This window comes from Anabrus simplex, chromosome 3 (assembly GCF_040414725.1).
Source record: "Anabrus simplex isolate iqAnaSimp1 chromosome 3, ASM4041472v1, whole genome shotgun sequence".
Taxonomy (NCBI): Eukaryota; Metazoa; Arthropoda; class Insecta; order Orthoptera; family Tettigoniidae; genus Anabrus; species Anabrus simplex.
Genome location: NC_090267.1, coordinates 83395399 through 83419850, shown reverse-complemented (window position 1 = coordinate 83419850; position 24452 = coordinate 83395399). Strand labels below are relative to the sequence as shown.

The 24452-nt window shown below is 38.9% G+C and overlaps 2 protein-coding genes across 5 annotated transcripts in view; one reads left to right on the top strand and one right to left on the bottom strand.

Annotated features, from left to right (window-relative positions):
* Positions 1-3696, bottom strand: part of LOC136866001 (prefoldin subunit 3) — a 126197-nt gene extending 122501 nt beyond the window's left edge. The window contains exon 1 of the mRNA XM_067142609.1: positions 3596-3696. Within this exon, the coding sequence (XP_066998710.1) occupies positions 3596-3682 (87 nt within the window). The 5' untranslated portion in view covers positions 3683-3696. The remainder of the gene's footprint in view (positions 1-3595) is intronic.
* A 159-nt stretch (positions 3697-3855) lies between these two features.
* The window catches only part of Cul5 (cullin 5), a 277814-nt gene continuing 257217 nt past the window's right edge, over positions 3856-24452 (top strand). Inside the window, exons 1-2 of one of the 4 annotated variants that reach the window (XM_067142608.2) lie at positions 3856-3882; positions 4279-4488. In XM_067142608.2, the coding sequence (XP_066998709.1) occupies positions 3865-3882; positions 4279-4488 (228 nt within the window). In that variant the 5' untranslated portion in view covers positions 3856-3864. Of the gene's footprint in view, positions 3883-3943; positions 4071-4269; positions 4489-24452 lie in introns of those variants that run through there. The other 3 variants (XM_067142605.2, XM_067142607.2, XM_067142606.2) reach the window with 3 other exon arrangements.

The following is a 24452-nucleotide window of genomic DNA, read 5'->3' as shown; positions in this document are numbered from 1 at the left end:
AAGGCTATGGGTCTATAGCTTTCGGGAGCATTGGACGGTTTTCAGGTTTCAAGAAAGCAATGATCTTTGATCTCTTGAACTCTGCTGGCAGGTGTCCTGTGCATTGGATTGATGAAAAGAAGTCAGCAAGCCATTTCCTAACATTTTTACCACAGTGAACGAGGAACTCATTATGGATGTTGTCAAAGCCTGGTGCCTTTCCCGTTTTACAAATTGAAGGGCTGTTGTGACTTCATCTGAAGTTAATGGTGATGCTAGCTCCGGTATAGAGGCTCTGATTTTCTTAGTTTGCATAGGTCTCTTCTGATTGCTTTGGAGTGTGCTTTGTCCGATTTAGTCCTGGACATCTGAATGATTCAGTCTGCTATTCTGTCTGGTTTGACTTCTCTAGATGCCTGTGGTTTGTGGGAATGGCTTCCTAGTTTCTTTAGAAGGCTCCAGGCTTTTTTACATGAATTCTTGAAAGAGTAATCAACATGTTTAGTGATCTCCCAAGAAATTTTCATCAGCCGGGTGGCAGGAATGAGATGCTGGACGGTGAATACTACGTAAAAATGAATATGATAAAAGCTCAATTCACCCCTCTCAGGGCATTAACAATAATATCAGACAGGTAAACATTAACTGCAAAATGGAACTATTTTAGTTTTATCATCATGAACAAGACATATTTTGAACTTATAGTGTTGCACTGCTCGTTCATAATCATGCAACTCTGGGGCTTATCACTTGGTTGCTGTGGAGTTCCATACAGGTTTGTAACGTCATGTGGAATAGAGTGCCCGTATGCGATTCTACGCTATCCCACACACCACTCCCGCACGACATTACACGGAAGTCAAGCTAAAAATTGATGTAATTGATGCAATTTTGCTGACAATAGTGAAAATGATTAAACATACAGTTTGACAGCATTTACGTTTTTTTTTGCTAGGGGCTTTACGTCGCACCGACACAGATAGGTCTTATGGCGACGATGGGATAGGAAAGGCCTAGGAGTTGGAAGGAAGCAGCCGTGGCCTTAATTAAGGTACAGCCCCAGCATTTGCCTGGTGTGAAAAAGGGAAACCACGGAAAACCATTTTCAGGGCTGCCGATAGTGGGATTCGAACCTACTATCTCCCGGATGCAAGCTCACAGCCGCGCGCCTCTACGCGCACGGCCAACTCGCCCGGCATTTACGTTTTAATTTGGAGCACGCAACGACTCAAATACGTATTAATATTATGTAACTAACATATATTTAGGTAATGTTAGCTGGGCGGTCTGTAGGTACAAATGGCAGGGCGGTGCGCCCATTAAAAATGTCCTATGAAGAACACTAATGTTCTACAATGCTAGGTGATGGTGCAGTGAAATTGTGACACAAATTATGAACATAGGAACATAATTTCTAAAGTGTGTATTGGACAAGTAATAGAAGACAGGCAAAAATTACTGATTATTATTCCTCAATGAGAAGCTTGGTGAGTACTGTACAGTACGTGCAACTTTTAGTAATATCTGGGCTCCCTAGCGCTGAATCAGTAGACCTGGGTTATCTTCGAGATTCGTATTCGCAACCATTGACACACGAACTAAGAATTGAGTATGCATCGCCGTGAGACGTCTGGCGTACACTTTACGTACTAGTACTGTTGTTTACACAGCAAAGCCAAGGTGATATTTCTGAGAATTCATGCTAGGAACAAGATTAGCATAGACAAATGTTATATAATGTGTGTGTGACACAGTTGTTGGCTTAATATACTAAAGGTTTTGAAAATTTATATCAATCGATCATACTATCGATTCAATTCAAGTCAGATTTCACTTCCATTCAGTTGGCAGTATTACCAGAAGCGGGAGAGCTCCCTCCTTACTCCTCACCCCCATAAAGCCAGGTATCACTAAAAGTTGCGCGTACTATACATACTATACCATAGTTGTAAACTCCGCAAACAACACTGTAAGTAGCCTACTTCGATACTGCATTTTAATGCTGAGCTTAAAAGTAAATGTGTATGATCTAAAACTAAAAAAAAGATTTATTCTGTATTATATTCCACTTTATACGACTCATCGCATCTGGAACTCTGTTATAACAACACAAGTTATCAAGTCCCTTGGACGTCATTATAACGAAGTTCTACTGCGTGAGATAACAGAACAAATCATTAGTCCAGCCCGGGAGCCACTCACGCGTAGCGACTGTCATTTCTTTCCTCGCTCGCGGCCTACTCGGAAAGGATGTTCACTAGCAGTGCTCGTGCTGCCAACCTCTGTAATTAGGAACTATGCTTGCTTCGCTAGCTGGTGGTGGTGGTTATTAGATTCTTGTCTCTGGATGGAAGACGATTGGTCTGGACGGTTAGGATTCTTGCCGTGGACAAGACCATTGGCCTGCACGGTTACAAGCCACGAAGCGGTGTTAGGCCCCTAATTTCGTGAGGAAAGACGATTGGTCTGGACGGTTAGGAATCTTGCCATGGACAAGACCATTGGTCTGGATAGTTAGGATTCTTGCCGTGGACAAGACCATTGGTCTGGACGGTTAGAAGCCGTGAAGCGGCCCTAGGCTTCTAGTTTCGTGAGCGCGGCCACTTACGCTTTTATTGTGCTGCGGTTGGTAACGCATTATGATTAACTTCCTTCACGGGAAGAAGATCACGTGCCACTTTACAATGGCCAATAGGAATACAAGAAGCTACTTGAGAAATGAATATGGCATGTAGTAAACTTAATTAGATTATAAAAGTAAATGTACTTTTTGGGGCGGGTTGGTGGGTTCCTGGACATCACAATGAACACATCTCTCCTCTCAGACGCTCTCCAAGTAAGATTGCATTAATTTCCACTCACTCATAACATTACAAATGTAGTGGCCCCCGGGCTGGTTTAATACCCAGAACAAAACGCTTGCTGTCATTTTTCAGCTCAACTGCTATGTAGCAGAAACTGAACTCAACATCTTGTCCATAACCTAGAAATAACGTATATGAGACTTGGGCAAATAAGTGGAAACAAACACAAGATGATTTTCACAATGAATTAAAGGAGTAGAGATAGCAATAACATGTTGGTTACAGCTCTGTGTATAAACCAGCACGAAAGGTTAGGAACTCGGAGTGAGAATGAATGAGGTTAGATAACCTAAGAAACGATGATGTTAAAAATCTGCATTAGGCCTAAAACTTTCAAAATAACGGCTTTAAAACTGATGAATCCACAGCACAGCACACTTCGAAAAAGAGGACCATGAAAGCAAATATTTCTTTCACAGGGCTCTGCACAATGATCACTAATATTAATTTGGCAAATGTGCGTGGGTTTTTTTAAGTGGAAACATCATGAACATGATTCCTGTCAATGAACAGAAAATTAACAAACATTAAAATAAAAGTGCTCAAATCCTAATGATAGTAGTAACCTATTACACAAAAGACGAGCTAGTTTATCACTACAGATTTTAGTTCATATTAAATAGGCCTGATTCATACTGAAGAGACTCCCGGCATGGCAATTTATCAATTCTCATTCAGAATTGTGTGGAGAGGATAATTTTTCATATTATTTTCTTTAACAGCATTCAATAAAAAAATATGATATATCTTACCACAAACGCGGCTTCGGGGATCCCGGCGTAAGATTTAACTTTCTTTTCGTCTCCGGGGTCTCCGGTGTCTTTCCTGTCACCCTCCATCTTTCAACAAAACTAATACTGACTCAACAAAAATACTGAATATGTAAGATTCATCAACAAATCACCTAAAATGAGAAGTTAAATTATTAAAATGATTATTAAGGATCAAAAATGGTATTACTGTGCTATTTTTCTAATATTTGTATTTTTACTGTGTTTTCGTTCTTCAACTTAAAACTATCATGGCGGCGATGTTAAAGGTAAGATATAATCGCCGGTCATGAAAGACGTCGTATATGTTTAGTATTTCTTGTTTGAGGGGTTACATACAGCTTTGCGGTGCATAATTATTTATCACAGATATTGTTTTAATTTTTTCCATTGGAAATTCTTTGTACTTCCATGCATGTTTTGACGCGAAATGACATGTTCATGCAACTAGCATAATGTAACCAATTTTTTGAAATATCATTTGAGGAAATTTAAATACAGTACAATCTTAATACATTTAGTATATGTACGTTTATTTGATTCCAAAAGATTTGTTTAGTTTATCGGTCATCATTGGTGTTGTGAAGGGATATTGTCATGCTCTCTTAGAACTTAACATGAAAGTGTTTACTTTTGGCAATTGACAAATTCCATTCATGTTTCAGGATAAAGGACAGCTTATGTTCGAGGATAAATGGCCTTCCATGAGGCCAATTATCCTGAAACTATTGCAGCAAGAACCTGTGACTCAGATTGAGTGGCAAGATCTGTTTTATTCAGTACATCTTGTTTGTCTTTGGGATGAGAAAGGCCCACCAAAAGTTAAAGAAGCCCTCAAAGATGATATTATGGATTTTATCAAGCAAGCTCAGTTGGTAAGGTGTTGTGTTTAAATTAGTTTCAGAAGTTTAAGTTATTGTTTAGTAAATTGCTTATCAGTTGAAATGTCGTGAATGCCAGAAGACGCGATCCTGAGGAACTGTCTTACCATCCATTACACTTTCTGTCATAATGTTCAGGGTTTGAAGGAGCACATCTATGATTCCTCTTCAGTTACCTGTTACTAGTATTTTCCTCCCCGTACTTTGTCCCTTGTTTTAAATGTTTATTCCAATTTTCTTAAGAATGAAGTTTCCCTTTTAAATTTCAAAATACCAACTTCATGCTCTTTGCTGCTTTTGTTATTGAATTTTATTAGTTATTACCCTTAATTATTTCAACTAATTTAAGGGAAACTAGATATTTGGTACGGTGTTCGTAAGCTACAGTTTTCATAAAGATCCGTTTTGAAAGACAATTACAATTCTAATAGAGAAAAGACAGGGTTCTACTTATGCAGTACAATTTTATTAATACCGGTAATGTAAATGCTTAAAACATTATTATTAGAAAGGAGGACCCGAATGGGCATTAGGATTTAGCCTACAATATTCACTTATCGACATGATTCTCTTGTTGTAAATCATGATGTGATACCTGTCACACTTTTTGCCACATAAAACACATATACAATTGTCATTTGGATTTTGAATAGACTTCACAGTGCATATCTTGTGATGAAAACCATGAATGGAGAGACGTGTTATATGTCTTTGATCTTGATTTTCTTTGGTCCAGTTTCTCACCAACATGGCATCTGAGGTATAGAAGTCGGGGTCGATTTCCTTTTTCTTTTCTTCCCTTCTGCATAGAAGTTCATTGTAAGCTCAAGTAGATTGCAGATGGAGTCGCATTCCGAGGTCCTGAATGTAAAAAGTTTCTTTGGCCAATTCATATACTAGATGTGATGGCGCCGATTTTCCAACTCGTAAAGTACATTAGGGTACTGGTTTTGACCTCCATTGAGGTCATATTTAACCATGAAAACCATAAAATTGACTAGTCAAGACGTGAATATAGCCTACCCATACGAGGTGCGGCAATTAAATAACAAGACTGATGTGAAAAATGTGATTTATTGCAAACAAACACTTTTATCCCCTTCAACATACTCCCCTCCCCTATCTATACACCGTTGCGTACGTGCTTTCCACTGTTCGAAGCAATGCTGTAGGTCATTCTTTGTCACCCTGTGCAACACCTCTGCCGTTTTTACTTTTACGTGTTTCACAAACTGAAAATGTGTTCCCTTCAATACACTTTTTACTTTTGGGAAGAGATAAAAGTCACACGGAGCAAGATCAGGCGAATATGGAGGGTGTTCTAGCACAGGAATGCGCTTGTCAGCTATAACTGCTTCACAGGCAGGGCGTTGTGGGCTGGTGCGTTGTCGTGGTGAAGAATCCATGAGCCGTTCTTCCATGCATCTGGTCTTTTCTTCCTTACTCGTTCCCTTAGCTTGATTAGGACTTCTTTATAGTATTGCTGATTTACGGTTTGACCCTCAAGAATCCACTCAATCATCAGAACATCCTTCACTTCTGACAGTCACAGGTCGTCCGGGACGTTCATCATCTTCAACCTCTTCCCGACCTTCAGAAAACTACTTGTGCCACTCACTCATGCATGTGACATACGTGGACGGTTTGAAAAGTTCTCGGAATCACCGGTAGATGTCAGTGCTAGAGCAACGAGGTTCCCGCGCAATAATCACACATCGTTTGTGAGTGAACACGTGGCGCGTCAGTGCTCTAGCTGCAGGAGTGTGGTAGTGACGACTGTTGTTGTTCCCGCGTAGTGATATGTGACAATGGAAAAAAGTGAGATTCGAGCAGTGATTAAATACTTTATAAAGAAAGGTATGAAAGCAAAGGAAATTCATGCCGACTTTCAGAACACACTGGGGAACTCTGCTTCTTCATTTTAAACTGTTGCCAAGTGGACCAGCGAGTTTGAATTTGGTTGGGAGAGCTTGGATGATGATCCGCGTAGTGGACGGCCAAAAAGTGTTACGACCCCAGAATTTATCGCAAAAGTGCATAAAATGGTCATGGAGGATCGTCGACAGAAAGTGCGGGAGATTGCTGAAGCTGTAGGGATGTCTTCTGAACAGGTATATTACGGTATATTTTAACCGAAGAATTGGGTATGAAAAAATTATCCGCAAGATGGGTGCCATGGCTCTTGACGTTGGACAATAAACGCACCAGATTGGAAATGTCCGAACAAAGTCTGGCCCGTTTTCAGTGCAACCATCAAGATTTTTTGCGCCGGTTTGTGACTACAAATGAAACTTGAGTCCACTACTATACCCCAGAGACAAAACAGCAGTCAAAGCAGTGGAAACATGCTGATTCACCACCACCAAAGAAAGCAAAGGCAGTGCGTTCGGCCGGAAAGGTCATGGCCTCAGTTTTCTGGATGCAAAAGGCATTCTGCTGATAGATTATCTTCATAATGGCCAAACAATTACGGGGCAATACTATGCAAACCTCCTAGACCAACTACAGGAAAAGATACGCGAAACAAGGACTGGTTTGGCAAGGAAAAAGGTCATCTTTCATCAGTACAACGCTCCGCCACACACAAGTGTTATTGCCATGGCAAAAATTCATGAACTGGGGTACGAATTGTTGCCACATCCACCTTATTCACCTGATTTGGCACCATCAGATTTTCATCTATTCTCCAAGCTGAAAATTTTCCTCGGTGGACTGAGATTTTCTACAAGGGAAGAACTGACAGCTGAATTGGAGAGGTATTTTGCAGGCCTAGAGGAATCTCATTTTCGAGATGGGATCAAGGCATTGGAACATCGCTGGACCAAATGCATTAGTCTACAGGGAGACTATGTTGAAAAATAAAAGTAGTTCCACCGAGGTAAGATACTTAATTCTAGTACATTCCAAGAACTTTTCAAACCACCTACGTAGCATTGTCAGCAAACACCTCCTTTAACATTTGAATACATTCCGTGGGTGATTTCTTTAATTTCACTAGGAATTTCAGGTTAATGCGATGCTCGAGTTTTATGTCCACCATGATCGCGGCACGACTACACAACAGCGTCTGATACAACCAAGTCTCAAAAGCAAACTAAAGCAGGTAGAACGACGAAGCGAAGAGTGCTTGCTCAGGAAGGATCAAGGTCAACTACATTCCAATGATAACCTCCCACCATGCGACCATGGAATAGGAGGGGCGCAGTCTCGTTATTTAATTGCTGCACCTCGTATAGTAAATGAGTGTTAAAAATTAAGTTCTGTTGTAAAAATCTTATAAAAATTGACATTCTTTATTATTACACATTATCAATTTGAGGAATTACGTCAAATTTCTCTTCTAGAAACAGGAAAAATAGTTTTCACAAACTTTGTTTGTGGTTGAAAATAGTTGGCACAGAGTTGCACAATTAAAAAGTTATGTCATAACACAAGATTGCTGGTACTATCTGCGTCTGAGGAGAAGTCGCGGCAGCTTGTAGGTACGGCACGAGTAACAGATACCATACTCTTAGCTACAAACATCAGTTGTGACAGACAGTGCAAGTTCTCTGAATCAGTGCATATTCATTATCAAACTGTTCATTATTCAGTACATAGAGTAAATCTGTAACTAAAGCACAATGGCACTACCACTTTGTTAACTACACGACAGCGCCTCAGTTCGTAAGAGTCGCGCGGATGAAACAGATATTTGTCAGGCCTTGAGACTTGACGTAGGCGCATGCACGGGAGCCATGCTTACCCCTCTTACCTCGCATCTATGTAACTTTCTGGTCAGATGAACATAGTTAGTATTAGACTGTTTTGTATCTGATTAAAGTGAAACATGATTAACTATCCACTGGGAGCGTCTTGATGTAGTTCATTGAAGTAGCCTACATAAGAAGTGCTAGAGTTGTTTCCAATGTGGATCAGGTTAAGAAAAGCGTCTGAAAGAGACTAAAATGGAGAAAGAAAATTAGCCACGTTGTTAAAAAAATATTGAAAGTTTATGAGTAAATGCCTTTATTTTCCTCCGATCTACAGCATTGAAGCCTTATTGATCTATTAAGGAGAAAAAAATAATAATGCCCAACCTAGGCAGCTTAATCTAACATACACATATAATAATTTCTGTAAAATAAACATATCTGACACCAAAGCAAGGAAAAAAGGCCATATTGATATAAATAATAATAATCAAATGGCAACGAGGCAGAATAGTCTGTTGTCCCTAGTATAAGACAGTATGGGAGTATGGCAATGGAAAACTAAACTGGTAACATATTGCTTTGTAGAGTATGCTGTTGTGTCAGATTTGCATCTGCACTTTAAACAAGACAGTATGACAGTATGGTAATGAGAAGCTAAACTGGTAACATATTGCTATGTACAATACGATGCTGGGTCAGATTTGCATCTGCACTTTAAACAAAGAGTATATCACTTCCGGCCGGGTCGCACTCAGCATATTCTTTCTTGAACACTGACCTCTCTGATTTTCTACTTAAGTTGCAAACCTGGCTTCGTATTTCCTCCACTGTAGTGCCGGTGTGCAATTTTTCACCTTACGTTTCGTTACTGTTGACCACTATTTGAACTCTATTGTCTCACTATATTTATTATCTTTAGAATCCAGACAAATCACCACCTTAACTGAAACCATATTCGCTCACCATTAACTTGGACCCTCAGCTCATACACCAACAATCTCCACATATTAGCTTTATCCTTAACACCTATCCAATTTACAATCACACTCTTCCTCATTCACTACACACTTTACCGCCTACGAATTTAAGGGCACGTGTACGTGAATTATTTTCAAAAAATTGAATTTTTTATTTTCATGTATTATTATTCTTTGGAGTTCTCTCTTTCAGAATATATATAGTTTACATATGTTAGCAAGCATCTTTTGTTCTAAATGTTGTTTTTAAAAATTGTCTGCGCTGATTAGCCAAGCCCCTCTAAATGTTAAACATTTGAAAGTGTTATAACTTTTCCACCAGTAAAGATATCAGAAAGCGGTAAGTAATGTTTTATCAATTGGCTGCCCTGCGTAAGAATTTATTGCTCTTAGACCTGCCAGCCGCAACGTGCTAGGTTTTAAACAGAAGCTAGTAGCGTGCATGACAATCTCTATTTCTAAACATCCAGCATTTGCCTGGTCTGAAAATGGGAAACCACAGAAAACCTCCTTCAGGGCTTATTAAAACTGTACTATGGCTTAGCTATAAGGTGAAACCAGGGTAATTTGGAAACTATGAGAAAATCTGTATGGGCTAGTTTACTTCACAAAGCATCAACTGATGACCACCCAAAACACGTGTTATGTCCTCCAGGTCCAGACTTCGGGCGCGGGTACCAGATAGCAAAGACAGGGGGTAAAGATTTTTGTCAAACATTAATTACCTTATGCTGTTATTGAAGCCATAAAACATGTTTATATACATCTTAGTGCCAAAAATCTCTTGGAAAAATGTTTACATGGATGAACACAGAGCCCTAATGAGACTTTCCATCATTGCATTTGGGAACGTGTGCCAAAAAGCGTATTTGTAGGTCTTCCTTCCCTAAAAATGGGTGTATGGGATGCAGTTATCTGCTTCAATGCAGGTACTGCATCCATATGTAAAGTACTGGAGTCTTTATGAATCCCTCCAGGGGAAATATGGCCTCGGCATTAGCTGCAATTGATCGTCGTAGGGTAACTGACGCTGAGAGGGCTGTATTTGAAAGCTATAAAGAAGCCAGAACAAAGAGAAGGAATAGGAAAACACAGCAGGATGATGAGTGTGTCCTAAATCATGAGGAATATGGAGCTGGAATGGATCAAAACTGTACGGGTTGGTCACAAACTTAAATTTTTTCTTTGAATGGCTCTCCTGAAAAATTGTGTTTTTTAAGAATATTTATTTTACTATCTCAGTAACCATTAATGATAGACCACTGAAATTTGGCACACAGTTTTAGTGTGCTGTTGTCTGAAAAGTAGACTACAATCATGCACGTAGCTCTTTATTTATGAAAAACAGACCATAAAATATTCAACAAAATTTATGGAAATTTTAATAACAATTTAAGATTTTTCCCCACATAAGAACCATTTTACCAAATATCATGATTGTAGTCTACTTTGAAGCTACATGCTATGGGTAGCATCTGTAAAGAAATCATTCATATCAACAAGTAGTTTCCGAGTTTACCCTTCCGACAGCTTGGAGTGATTTTGCAGCCTTAAAAGCATCACAAGAAATAAATTCTCATAAAAAATTAACAATGAACTTTAACCATCAATTAATGATATAACAATAATATACAATGTCCATTCATTGCACATAATAATATTTGTCCACCTAGAATAAGTGTATCTGGTCAAATTATGATGGCAAATATAGTGATTTTGCACTATTTTAATATGGTCTTCACAGACACGTGCCCTTAACTATTTAATCACTCTTGTCATAGTTACGAGTAACACACAAACTCCGCTATTCTGATGTGTCCACCAATTTACTTTCTACTGCAAATTGCCTTTTTTCTTCTTGTCACTATGCCTTCGTCCAGTATGTTCTTCTTACCCCATATCTCCCTTAGGCTCAGACTTCTCCCTTTCGCCAGGGTACCTCTTGCTTCTTCTTCCTGCCTCCCAGCCGTATTTTCACTTCCTTTGTGTGCTCTTGTCACATCTTGTGTTTCTGCCCCCACAATCACTTCCTGTCTCTTCCTTTCTTCTCTCCCACAGGCCTTCATCCTCAGCTCCTTAATTAATGCCCTGGTCTCGCTGCTTTCCTTCCTTATTTCCCTCCTCATCTCAGCTGTTACCTCTCTGGCTCCTTCTTCGATCGATTTGTAAATAGCATTCATGTCTTCTTCTGTCAAGTTAATTTCTTCTTGCTGCGAGCTTGGGTCCAGTGTCTTATTTTCTTTGGTTCTTTCTTTATCTCCAGGTCCGTCTTCACCCACTTTACTGTCTCTAACTTGCCTTTCTTCCACTCGTTTCCCCACTACCCCTTCGTCCTTCCTATTCTCTTCCATTTCCTGTAATTTCTTCGCTGTCCACACACTGGTCCATAGTCCATTGGATACTACTAGTTGTTGACCCTTAACGTAGGCTCTTAACCCTTGTATTTTAGCCCTGACTAAACGTTTTTTCAGCCTGTTTATATTCTTTAGCCCTTCTCTTCCCATGTCTCTTTTAATCCAAATTTTTGTGCTACGTATATTATCTGCGCCTCTTATCACTACTTCCGCCATCAGGGTGGAAAACAACTTCAGTTTTATCGGCCTATCACCCCGTTTTTTTACCTCTCCTTTCCACATCATCAATATCAACTTCACTAAAGTTAATTTTCTGAATAACTTCCACAACTTTGTCGGTTGTCAGCACTTTGTCTTCCCCTTTGTCTGCCGGCACTCCATATATAAATAAGCATTTCTTCCTGCGTTCTCGGTTGCTGTCTTCATTTTCTGCTTTCAGCTTCACCACCTCTTCCTCCATCTCCTTTATTTTTCCCTTTAGTGACATCATTTCTCTCTCGTTGATTTCCACTTTGTTCATAGTCTTGTCTGTTTTTCCTTCTATCCAACGCCTCATATGTTCAAATTCCTTCATTTGTTCTTTCATCATATTTTTAATCTGCTCAAACGGACATGCTTCTTCTACCACTTCTTTTGCCACTCTTCTTATGACCTCCACATCTTCCCAGTTCATGTTGCCACTGGAAGTCGGGCTGGGGTTGACCTCCACACCTCCTATGGCTAACAGTACCATAATCACCGCTGCCACCAGTATCATCTCGCCCATCATTCTTGTTTCCACTTTACCTCCTTTATTTCTGTTTCCTTTTTCCATCTTCCCTGCCATCTTCCAATAGCTGCACGATATTGATCCACTTCCCTCCCGTCTTACTTTTCCACTCACCGGTCACACTCCACACCGGCTCTACCGGCACCTCACTCAGCACGTCTGTCACCGAACACTGACTAGGTTACACAGCGAAAGTTTATGACATAATGTTTAGATGAGGCTCGCCCGCTAATGGTGGAGTCCGATGTGTATTGTCGATTTGGTAGCAGAAACCACAATAACATGTCTTTGAACAGAGGTAGTTGAATGGGAAGAGGGGAGGTTTGGAGGGGGTAAGGCATGGTTATCGCTAAGGCAGAGCAGAGCGGTGTGTAATGGTGGGAGGTTGCTATGGAGGTAATCTAAATGTCTTTTCTCTTTTTGAATCATCATTATTTGGTATTGTCATCATTTTCAAGGAAGGTATTGTAACACAGCCTAAAGAGCAAAAATAGTTGAAAGTTTGGAAGTTCATGTTAAACAAGGTTATTCCTGGTAATTTGAATCAAACCTTGCCTGCATCACTAATTTCTATCAGATCAGAAACTCTCCTGTCCTTTTGTGACTAAACGTGAGTGAATCACAACAAACCTGCAACAGCAGTCATCATTGGATCATATCATAAACTGAACGACATTGAAAGAAATCTTACAAGTTCCTGCTGATATCCCAGACTCTACGCTATACAGTCCTAGGAATTTCAAGGGTCTTTGACTATACCGTTCATGTTGGGAGGCTGTTCTTCAATGCGTTAATGCCCTTAGAATACTCGTTTAATTCCAGAGATCCTTACATACTAAATACAAGGGAGCCAAAAGAAGAAAGCCTCAACTGTTTGAAAAGGCTTCGTTTGACACCAGATAACAGTGTATTGTATAAAAAAGGCTGGTTTTTTTTCGATCCCTGAAAAATAGGAACCAATTGGATAGAAGTTGAGTTTAATAAGTGGTGTGACTTCCCACAGAAAGGGAAAGGAGTTATCCTCTTTTTATCAACACCCTCCAACCAATCATTGGGTTAGTCACATTCAAGGATTATCTTGTAACAAATGGTCTGATGCCCTGATAATGACAGGCAACGTAGTGGCCGTTCGAGCTATTCCAGGCAGGACCAAGGACACTCACTGTTGTTGGAGCTGCCACAACGAGGTAGAAATGCTTGCTCATGTCCTCGATTACTGTTCGAATAGAAAAGTTCCACAAAATACTACTTACTCAGTGGCGCTTCAGCCCCCATCGGGCCTTGGCCTCCTGGACAATCTCCATCCATTCTTCTCTGTTTACTGCTTTGGTTCTCCATCTTCTAACTACAATCCTTTTCAAATCGTCTGACATTTGGTCTTCCCCTCACTAAACATCCTTCTGGTTTCTCATCAAAGACTTTCTTTACTGTCCTGTTCTCTGTCATTCTTTCTACATGTCACAACCATTACAATCTGCTACTCTTTATTTCTGTTACTATATCTGGTTTATTATAGAGATAGGATAGGAATGGTAGGGGGGGGGGGGAGTATTCATTCTGATGAAAGAAGAATTTGTAAGCTACGAAAAAGTTAAGGATGAAAAACATCTAATTCTGGGTGTAAGGCTCATCTCTAAAGATAATAGGCAACTTGATGTCCTTGGAGTATACAGACTGGGAAATGGTAACGCTGATGCTGATTCAGAATTATTTGATAAGGTAATCAGCTATGTTGGAAATGATATGGAAAGGAAAGTGAAAGTAGCAGGTGATCTCAATTTACCAAATGTCAATTGGGAAGGTAATGCGAACGACAGGAAGCATGAATAACAAATGGTGAATAACTTAATATGGGAAGGGCAGCTGATTCAGAAAGTGATGGAACCAACTAGAGGGAAGAATATTTTGGTTGTGGTGCTGATGAAACCAGATGAGCTCTATACAGAAACCAAAGTAATAGATGGTATTAGTGATCATGAAGCTGTTTTTGTTGTAGTTAAAAATAAATGTGAAAGAAAGGACGATATTAAAATTAGGAATATTAGGCAGTACCATATGGCTGATATAACAGGCATGAGGGAGTTTTTAAAAAGTAAATATGATCGCTGGAAAATGGTAAATGAAAATGTAAACAGACTCTGGGGTGGGTTTAAAGCAATTATTGAGGAATGTGAAAGTAGGTTTGTACCTTTAAAGTTGGTAAGGAATGGTGAAGATCCACTATATTATAACAGAGAAGTAAAGAGACTAAGAAGGAGGTGCTGGCTGGAAAGAAATAGAGTTAGAAATGGTTATGGAAGTAAGGAGAAATTGAAGGAACTTACTAGGGAATTGAATCTAGCAAAAGAAGTCAGCTAAGGATAACATGATGGCAAGCATAATTGGTGCTCATACAAATTTTAGTGAAAAATGGAAGAGTATGTATAGGTACTTTAAGGCAGAAACAGGTTCAAAGGTTCAAAGAAGGATGTTCCAGGAATCATTAATGAACAAGGAGAGTGTGTATGCGAGGATCTTCAAAAGGCAGAAGTCTTCAGTCAGCAGTATATAAAGATTGTTGGTTACAAGGATAATGTCCAGATAGAGGAGGTGACCAATACTAAAGTATTAAAATTTACCTATGATAACAATGACATTTACAGTAAGATACCAAAGTTGAAAACGAGAAAAGCAGCTGGAATTGATAAGATTTCTGGGGATATACTACCATATCTGAAATATTTATTTGATTATTGTTTGGTTGAAGGAGCTATACCAAATGAATGGAGGGTTGCTATAGTAGCCCCTGTGTATAAAGGAAAGGGTGATAGACATAAAGCTGAAAATTACAGGCCAGTCAGTTTGACATGCATTGCATGTAAGCTTTGGGAAGGCATTCTTTCTGGTTATATTAGACATGTTTGCGAAATTAATAACTGGTTTGACAGAAAGCAGTTTGGGTTTAGGAAAGGTTATTCCACTGAAGCCCATCTTGTAGGATTCTAGCAAGATATAGCAGATATCCTGGATTCAGGAGGTCAATTGGACTATATCGCGATAGACCTGTCTTAAGGCATTTGATAGGGTAGAACATGGGAGACTACTGGCAAAAAATGAGTGCAATTGGACTTGACAAAAGAGTGACTGAATGGGTTGCTCTGTTTCTAGAAAATAGAGAATTAGAGTAGGTGAAGCTTTATCTGTCCCTGTAAAAATTAAGTGGGGAATTCCTCAAGGCAGTATTATTGGACCTTTATGTTTTCTTATATATATCAATGATATGTGTAAAGAAGTTGAATCAGAGATACGGCTTTTCGCAGATGATGTTATTCTGTACAGAATAATAAATAAGTTACAAGATTGTGAGCAACTGCAAAATGACCACGATAACGTTGCGAACCATGTGACCTTGCCACGGTGGGGAGGCTTGCGTGTCCCAATGATGCAGATAGCCGAGCCGCAGGTGCAACCATATCGGATGGGTATCTGTTGAGAGACCAGACTAACGAATGGTTCATCGAAAGGGGGGTAGCAGCCTTTCGGTAGTTGCAAGGGCGGCAGTCTAGATGATTGACTGATACGGCCTTGTAATAATACTCAACATAGCTTAGCTGTGTTGATACTGCTACACGGCTGAAAGCAACGGGAAACTACAGCCGTAACTACGTCCCGAGGACATGCAGCTCTCTCTGTATGAATGATGTACTGATGATGGCTTCCTCCCGGGTAAAATATTCCGGAGGTAAACTAGTCCTCCATTCGGATCTCTGGGTGGGGACTACACGAGAGGGGGCGATCATCAGGAAGATGGATACTGACATTCTGCGAGTCGGAGCGTGGAATGTTAGAAGTTTGAATCGTTGTGGTAGGTTAGAGAATCTGAAAAGGGAGATGGATAGGCTAAAGTTAGATGTAGTTGGTATAAGTGAAGTACGTTGGCAGGAAGAACAGGATTTTTGGTCAGGCGACTACCAAGTTATCAACACGAAATCAAACAGGGGAAATGCAGGAGTTGGTTTAATAATGAATAAGAAAATAGGACAGCGGATAAACTACTACGACCAGCATAGTGAAGGAATTATTGTCGTCAAGTTAGACACCAAACCAATGCCCACCACAATAGTGCAGGTCTATATGCCTACTAGTTCAGCGGATGATGAAGAAATTGAAAGAATATATGAGGAGATAGAAGATTTAATACAATATGTAAAAGGTGATGAGAATCTAATTGTGATGGGAGACTGGAATGCAGTGGTAGGCCAAGGAAGAGAAGGTAGTACAGTAGGAGAATTTGGATTGGGACAAAGGAACGAAAGAGGAAGTCGGCTGGTTGAATTCTGCACTGATCATAATTTAGTCCTTGCCAATACTTGGTTCAAACACCACAAACGACGGCTGTATACTTGGACGAGACCTGGAGACACTGGAAGGTATCAAATAGACTTCATTATGATTAGGCAGAGATTCAGAAACCAGGTGTTGGATTGCAAAACCTTCCCAGGAGCAGACGTGGACTCTGACCACAACTTGTTGGTCATGAAATGCCATCTGAAGTTGAAGAAATTGAAGAAAAGAATGCAAAAAGATGGGATCTAGACAAGTTGAAAGTAAAGAGTGTGAGGGATTGTTTCAAGGAACATGTTGCACAAGGACTAAATGAAAAGCCTGAAGGAAACACTATAGAGGAAGAGTGGAGAGTCATGAAAAATGAAGTCAGTAGGGCTGCTGAAGAAATGTTAGGAAGGAAGAAAAGATCAACTAAGAATCAGTGGATGACTCAGGAGATACTAGACCTGATTGATGAACGACGAAAGTACAAGAATGCTAGAAATGAAGAGGGCAGAAAAGAATACAGGCGATTAAAGAATCAAGTGGATAGAAAGTGCAAGGTAGCTAAGGAAGAATGGCTGAAGGAGAAGTGCAAGGATGTCGAAGGGTGTATGGTCCTGGGAAAGGTAGATGCTGCATACTGGAAAATCAAGGAAACCTTTGGAGAAAGGAAATCTAGGTGCATGAATATTAAGAGCTCAGATGGAAAGCCACTTCTAGGGAAAGAAGACAAAGCAGAAAGATGGCAGGAGCATATCCAACAGTTGTATCAAGGTAAAGATGTAGATAATTTCATTCTGGAACATGAAGAGGCTGTTGATGCTGATGAAATGGGAGACCCAATTTTGAGGTCAGAGTTTGACAGAGCTGTGAGTGACCTAAGTAGGAACAAGGCACCTGGAATTGATGATATTCCCTCTGAATTACTGACTGCCTTAGGAGAAACCAGCATGGCAAGGTTATTTCATTTAGTGTGCAAGATGTATGAGACAGGAGAAGTCCCATCTGATTTTCAGCAGAATGTTGTTATACCTATTCCCAAGAAAGCCGGTGCTGACAGGTGTGAAAACTACTATACCATTAGTTTAGTATCTCATGCCTGCAAAATTTTAACACGTATTATTTACAGAAGAATGGAAAAACAAGTTGAAACTGAGTTGGGAGAAGATCAGTTTGGCTTCAGAAGAAATGTAGGAACACGTGAAGCAATCCTAACTTTACGTCTGATCTTAGAGGATCGAATCAAGAAGGACAAGCCCACGTACATGGCATTTGTAGATCTAGAAAGGGCATTCGATAATGTTGATTGGACCAAGCTATTTATGATTCTGAAGATGATAGGGATCAGATACCGAGAACGAAGAATTATCTACAATCTGTATAAAAATCAGTCTGCAGTGATAAGAATCGAGGGCTTTGAAAAAGAAGCAGCAATCCAGAAAGGAGTGAGGCAAGGCTGCAGTTTGTCCCCTCTCCTTTTCAATGTTTACTTAGAACAGGCAGTAAAGGAAATCAAAGAGAAATTTGGAAAGGGAATCACAGTCCAAGGAGAGGAAATCAAAACCCTGAGATTTGCCGATGATATTGTTATTTTATCTGAGACTGCAGAAGATCTTGAGAAGTTGCTGAATGGTATGGATGAAGTCTTGGGTAAGGAGTACAAGATGAAAATAAATAACTCCAAAACAAAAGTAATGAAGTGCAGTCGAACGAAGGCAGGTGATGTAGGAAATATTAGATTAGGAAACGAAGTCTTAAAGGAAGTAGATGAATATTTTTACTTGGGTAGTAAAATAAGTAACGATGGCAGAAGTAAGGAGGACATAAAATGCAGACTAGCACAAGCAAGGAAGAGCTTTCTTAAGAAAAGAAATTTGCTCACTTCAAACATTGATATCGGAATTAGAAAGATGTTTTTGAAGACTTTCGTGTGGAGCGTGGCTTTGTATGGAAGTGAAACATGGACGATAACTAGCTCAGAAAGAAAGAGAATAGAAGCTTTTGAAATGTGGTGTTACAGAAGAATGCTGAAGGTGAGATGGATAAATCGAATCACGAATGGAGAGATACTGAATCGAATTGGTGAGAGGAGATCGATTTGGCTAAATTTGATTAGAAGAAGAGATAGAATGATAGGACACATCTTAAGACACCCAAGACTTGTTCAGTTGGTTTTTGAAGGAAGTGTAGGTGGTAAGATCGGTAGGGGTAGACCAAGGTATGAATATGACAGGCAGATTAGAGCAGATGTAGGATGCAGTAGTTACGTAGAAATGAAAAGATTAGTACAGGATAGGGTTGCATGGAGAGCTGCATCAAACCAGTCTATGGACTGATGACTCAAACAACACAACAACGTTGTGAGATGGACAGTGGGCAATGGTATGATGATAAACGGGAATAAGAGTCAGTCCTCTCAGTTTTAATTACTGCGTTGATGGGGTGAAAGTTCCATTTGGGGATTATTGTAAGTACCTAGGTGTTAATACACTAGAGTCCCATTAATCCGAACCCCATTAATCCGAAAGTCCGGTTAATCCGATCTGAAATATTATATTTTTTAAAAGAAATCTCCTTATTGAAATGAAAGAACATATTATAGAATGAAGATTTACTTGCATTTTTTTAGTCATAATTTACTAGAATATCTTAATAAAACATAATTAGGGCCTACACATCATAAACCATCAATCACTGGTTGTTTATCTATACAAAGTCTGTCAGTTTCTTTTGCTGTAGTGGTTGGAACCTACTCGAAGATGCAGTGTTAAACTTGCGTCTCATAAATATCGCATCAGTGGGCGTAGCAGCGGAGTGTTGCTCGACGTAGTGTATGGCAAGTTCTAAGGCGGCCGTGGCATCTGAATGTGACACTAGTTGTTCATTGTTATTTTCTTCGTCGTCACTCTGTTCCTCATCAGCTCCAGATGCTTTCTCCACCATAGCTACAATTTCTTGGTCTGTTTGTAATTGATAACAGTCAGCTTCCATCCACTCGCTAATATCGTTTTCATTGTAGTTCTCTCCTCTATAGGTTCTTAACTAACCTACTGTAATGTATACAGTATTTTATTGATGTAGCTGCTAAAGAATGGACGTCTGAAATTGCAGTATGTATTGTACTGTATTGTAGAAACTATATTCCTCAGACGGTTGAGGTGCTGGCCTTCTCACCCCAACTTGGCAGCTTCGATCCCAGCTCAATCCGGTGGTATTTGAATGTGCTCAAATACGTCAGCCTCGTGAAAGTAGATTTACTGACACGTAAAAAAAACTGCGGGAGAAAATCCCGGCACCTAGGCGTCACCGGAAACCATAAAAGTAGTTAGCGGGATGTAAAAACAGTAACATTATTATTAGAAAATATTTTCCGGTTAATCCGAAAATTTCGTAATCTGAACAGGCTCCGGCCCCAATTAGTTTGGATTAACGAGACTCTACTGTATAAGAAAAGACCTTCATTGGAGTAATCACATAAATATGATTGTTAATAAAAGGTACAGATCTCTGCACATGGTTATGAGGATATTTAGGGATTGGAGTAAGGATGTAAAGGAGAGGGCATGTAAGTCTCTGGTAAGACCCCAACTAGAGTATGGTTCCAGTGTATGGGACCCTCACCAGGATTACTTGATTCAAGAACTGGAAAAAATCCAAAGAAAAGCAGCTCGATTTGTTCTGGGTTATTTCCGACAAAAGAGTAGCGTTACAAAAATGTTGCAAAGTTTGGGCTGGAAAGATTTGGGAGAAAGGAGACGAGCTGCTCGATTAAGTGGTATGTAAAACACTTTCAAGATTAAAATTATTGTGTCCACCTTTTCAATACAAATATATTTTTTTGTGATTAAATTCTACATGAATTAAGAACACCAGTTAGGGACAAGTTTCGCCCTAGTTATTGGCATCTTCAGCCTAATACTAAATCTTAAGGTCAAGAATTAAAACTATAAACATTGGAACTTAATATTAAACTTAACTTAATACTAAATACAATGGTCTTATGCTTTTTACATAGTTTAAAAAATGTACAGTATGTACAATACGTGTATTAACTTTGCCAGAATTTACGAACAATGAGTTAATTTATTTTATAATGACTAGACATCCAAAAATAAAATAATATAATAAAATAATATAATTCATTAATCGTAAATTCTGGCAAAGTTAATGTACATATTGTACATACTGTACATATTGTAAACTATGTAAAAGCATAAGACCATTGTATTTAGTATTAAGCTAAGTTTACTATTAAGTTCCAGTGTTTATAGTTTTAATTCTTAACTTTAAGATTTAGTATTAAGCTGAAGATGCCCATAACTAGGGCGAAACATGTCCCTAACTGGTGTTTTTAATTCATGTAGAATCTAATCACTAAAAAATATATTTGTATTGAAAAAGTGGACACAATAATTTTAATCTTGATAGTGTTTTACTTATTGTATCTTCAATACGCAACAAAATGAGATTATTTACTTGTAAGTGGTATGTTCCGTGCTGTCAGTGGAGAGATGGCGTGGGAGGACATCAGTGGACGAATAAGTTTGAGTGGTGTCTTTAAAAGTAGGAAAGATCACAATATGAAGATAAAGTTGGAATTCAAGAGGACAAATCGGGGCAAATATTCGTTTATAGGAAGGGGAGTTAGGGATTGGAATAACTTACCAAGGGAAATGTTCAATAATTTTCCAATTTCTTTGCAATCATTTAAGAAAAGGCTAGGAAAACAACAGATAGGGAATCTGCCACCTGGGCAGCTGCCTTAAATGCGAATCAGTAGTGATTGATTGATTGATTGATTGATTGATTGATTGATTGATTGATTGATTGATTGATTGATTGATTGATTGATCAGTAGTGATTGATTATACAGCTCTCTGATTTCCTTATTATTCTTGATTCACCAGAGTCCACCATCCTTTACTGGTCCGTAAACTTTCCTAAGTTTCTTCCTTTCCCATCTCCGTAACAACTCCTTATCATTAAGTTTCCACACCATACATCACCACAGGTCTCCCTACTGTGGAATAAACAGCTTCAGATTCCTACTAAGGCTTTTTGCTTTAAATACTTTGCTTAACCCTTCCAGACCGTGTACGCACAATTGTGCGGGTTCGTATTTTATTTATGTCTGAGCTTATTTGACGTTTTCTTGGCACTAGACCGGACTGCAGTGCTTGTGCAGGACATGTAGCATTTACTTCAGTTGTTTTTATTTAGCGCTTGACCATCAGGCGGCAGGAAGAAGAGTTTAAATGTACAGTTCATCGGCAAGATGGAGGGAAGCTGTAATGCCTAAAATAAGTATTTATTTATTGCATTCATATTAATCTAGAAGCTCTACTAAATATCGGAATATAATCAATGAAGTGTGTAAATTGTTTAGCGAACGTATATTGTGAACTTACAACATCGTACGTAATACCATGAGGTTTTGAATTTTGATACGCACAAGTGTGCGGGCTAGGTTTCCCTACAGGCAATACATGCAAGTGTACTGGGTGCTGCCACCAAAAGGACTGTGAAAAGCAGAACTTGTACTCTACATGAAAAATGTAACGTATACAATTTTAATTGTTTAAAATACATTGTTCCACACTGTAAAATATATTTGATCCTCTACATGTGTATATTCACATGTACTGAGCTGAATTTTTATAGTTTTTATTTTTTGTAAGTAGTGAATTAAGTCCTGACACGCACAATTGTGTGGGTTCTGTTTTTTAGCTGAAAGTTCTCATTTTGTAAAATAAACTGTATAAACCTGTATTTGAGAGCATTTTAGTAAGTTTTTGATGTACAAACGAAAATTCACACCTCCAGTTTTCTTTCAGAACTGACGACAAGGTGTTGCTGCCAAAAAGGCAGTAAAGGCAAAACTCGTCCTCAGTGTAGAAAATGTGGTATTTACTTGTGTTTGAACGAAGATTTAATTGTTTTAAATTATTCCCCACTGTAAAATAGAACATTTGATCATGTGCATATGTATATTCACATGCAGTGAGGTAATTTTTCTTTTTTGAAATTAGTGAATTAAGTCCTGACATGCACAGTTGTGTGGGTGCTTTTTCTCATATGTTAATTTTTAGTTTGTAGAATGAATTAAAAATATATGTATTTAAGAGCATTTTATTCAGGTTTTGACATACAAACAAAAATTCACACCGCCAGTTTTCGTTCAGGTCTGAAAGGGTCAAGGCAAAGTAACTCCTATTACCAGCTGCTATCCTAGCGTGTATTTCTTCTCATATCATTGTTTTCAGATACCATTGGCCCTAGATATTTAGAACTGTTGCAGCATTCATATTCTTTCACATTTAGATCCACACATTTTTCTGCTTCATTACACTTTTTCCCAGGCATTAACATGTATTTAGTTTTTGACTGATTGATCGTCAGTCCCACCTCAGCCCCATATTTTTCTTGTTATCCCAACTTCTCTTCCAGATCCAGTTTCCTCCTAGATAGCAAATTAGTATCATCTTCGTAAGCAAGGTCAGATTTGTTGTATCTGGATATGTCAGCCAGGCTAAAAGATTAACTAATAAATGCAAGGTCTTGTGTCACTTGATTAAACAGTGTGTGTTCCAGCTGGGTAGCTCTCTTATTTGCATTACCTTCTCCAAGGCAATGTTAAACAGAAAGGTGGAGAGTACATCATCTTGTCGCAATCCTTTATTATCTTCAAAAGCTTTTGATAAAGTATCCTCAAACTTTACATATTGTTGTTGCCAGAGTCGTGTGCACCAATATCATCAGTTTGTTAGGTATTCCTGCCTCTTTCATTGCCTACCATAGCTGATCCTTTCTGACACTAACATATGCTTGTTTAAAATCAATAAACAGCTGGTGAACATCTATGTTATACTCATAATATTTTTCAAGGATCTGAAATCTGGTCCGTAGTAGATCTGCTAATTCTGAAGCCGCACTTGTAATCTCCTAGATATTCTTCAACGTATGGTCCCAGCCTCCCGAATAAAACTCAAGTTATTATTATTGGTAGCAGTAAAAACCTATATTCCCTTAAGCAACGGGACATCTCTCCAATAATTTTAAACAATAAAATCATACCCTACTCTACTTCAGTGACTAACTTAGGAATTATTATGACTGAGACCCTAAATTGGACTCAACAGGTGATAAGCACATGTAATAAAGTACACAAATGCTTATATCCTCTGAAGCGATTCTGCAATGCATTCTCGGTTCGACTTAAAGTACAACTAATTCACTCTCTTATACTACCTATACTTGACTATTGTGACACTGTGTTGATTGAAATTACCTGCGACAGTAACAAGAAACTGGACCAAAGCCTCAGTAGCTGCGTAAGATATATATTTAATCTGCTATATGATGCTCACATATCACCATATTATAAGGAATTGTCGTGGCTTCGAGTGCAGCAGCGCCGTGAATTTCACATGTTATCACTTCTGCACAAAACACTTTCCACTAATACTCCCAGCTATCTTTCTTCACCTTTTTCTTACCTCTCTTCATATCATGACCACAATACGAGATCTGGCTCCTCTCTTACCATACCTGTAAACCGCACTGCTGCTTACAACCACTCCTTTATAATCTCTGCGTCCAGGGCATGGAATTTGCCACCTGCGAACATTAGGGACAATCCCTCTCATCGCAAGTTTAAAGTGGCGTGCCGCAAGTATTTGTTGAGTAGATCCTACTGACTTGCTGGATAATTGTTGAATGAATGAAAGAATGAATGGGATGAATGAACGGATTATTGCAGTGTATTTTACTTTGTGTATTTTAAAATTAGGGATTCGTTTATTGTCATTTTTAATATTATTACTATTGTTTTTGCTATTAATATTATTTGTTTTAT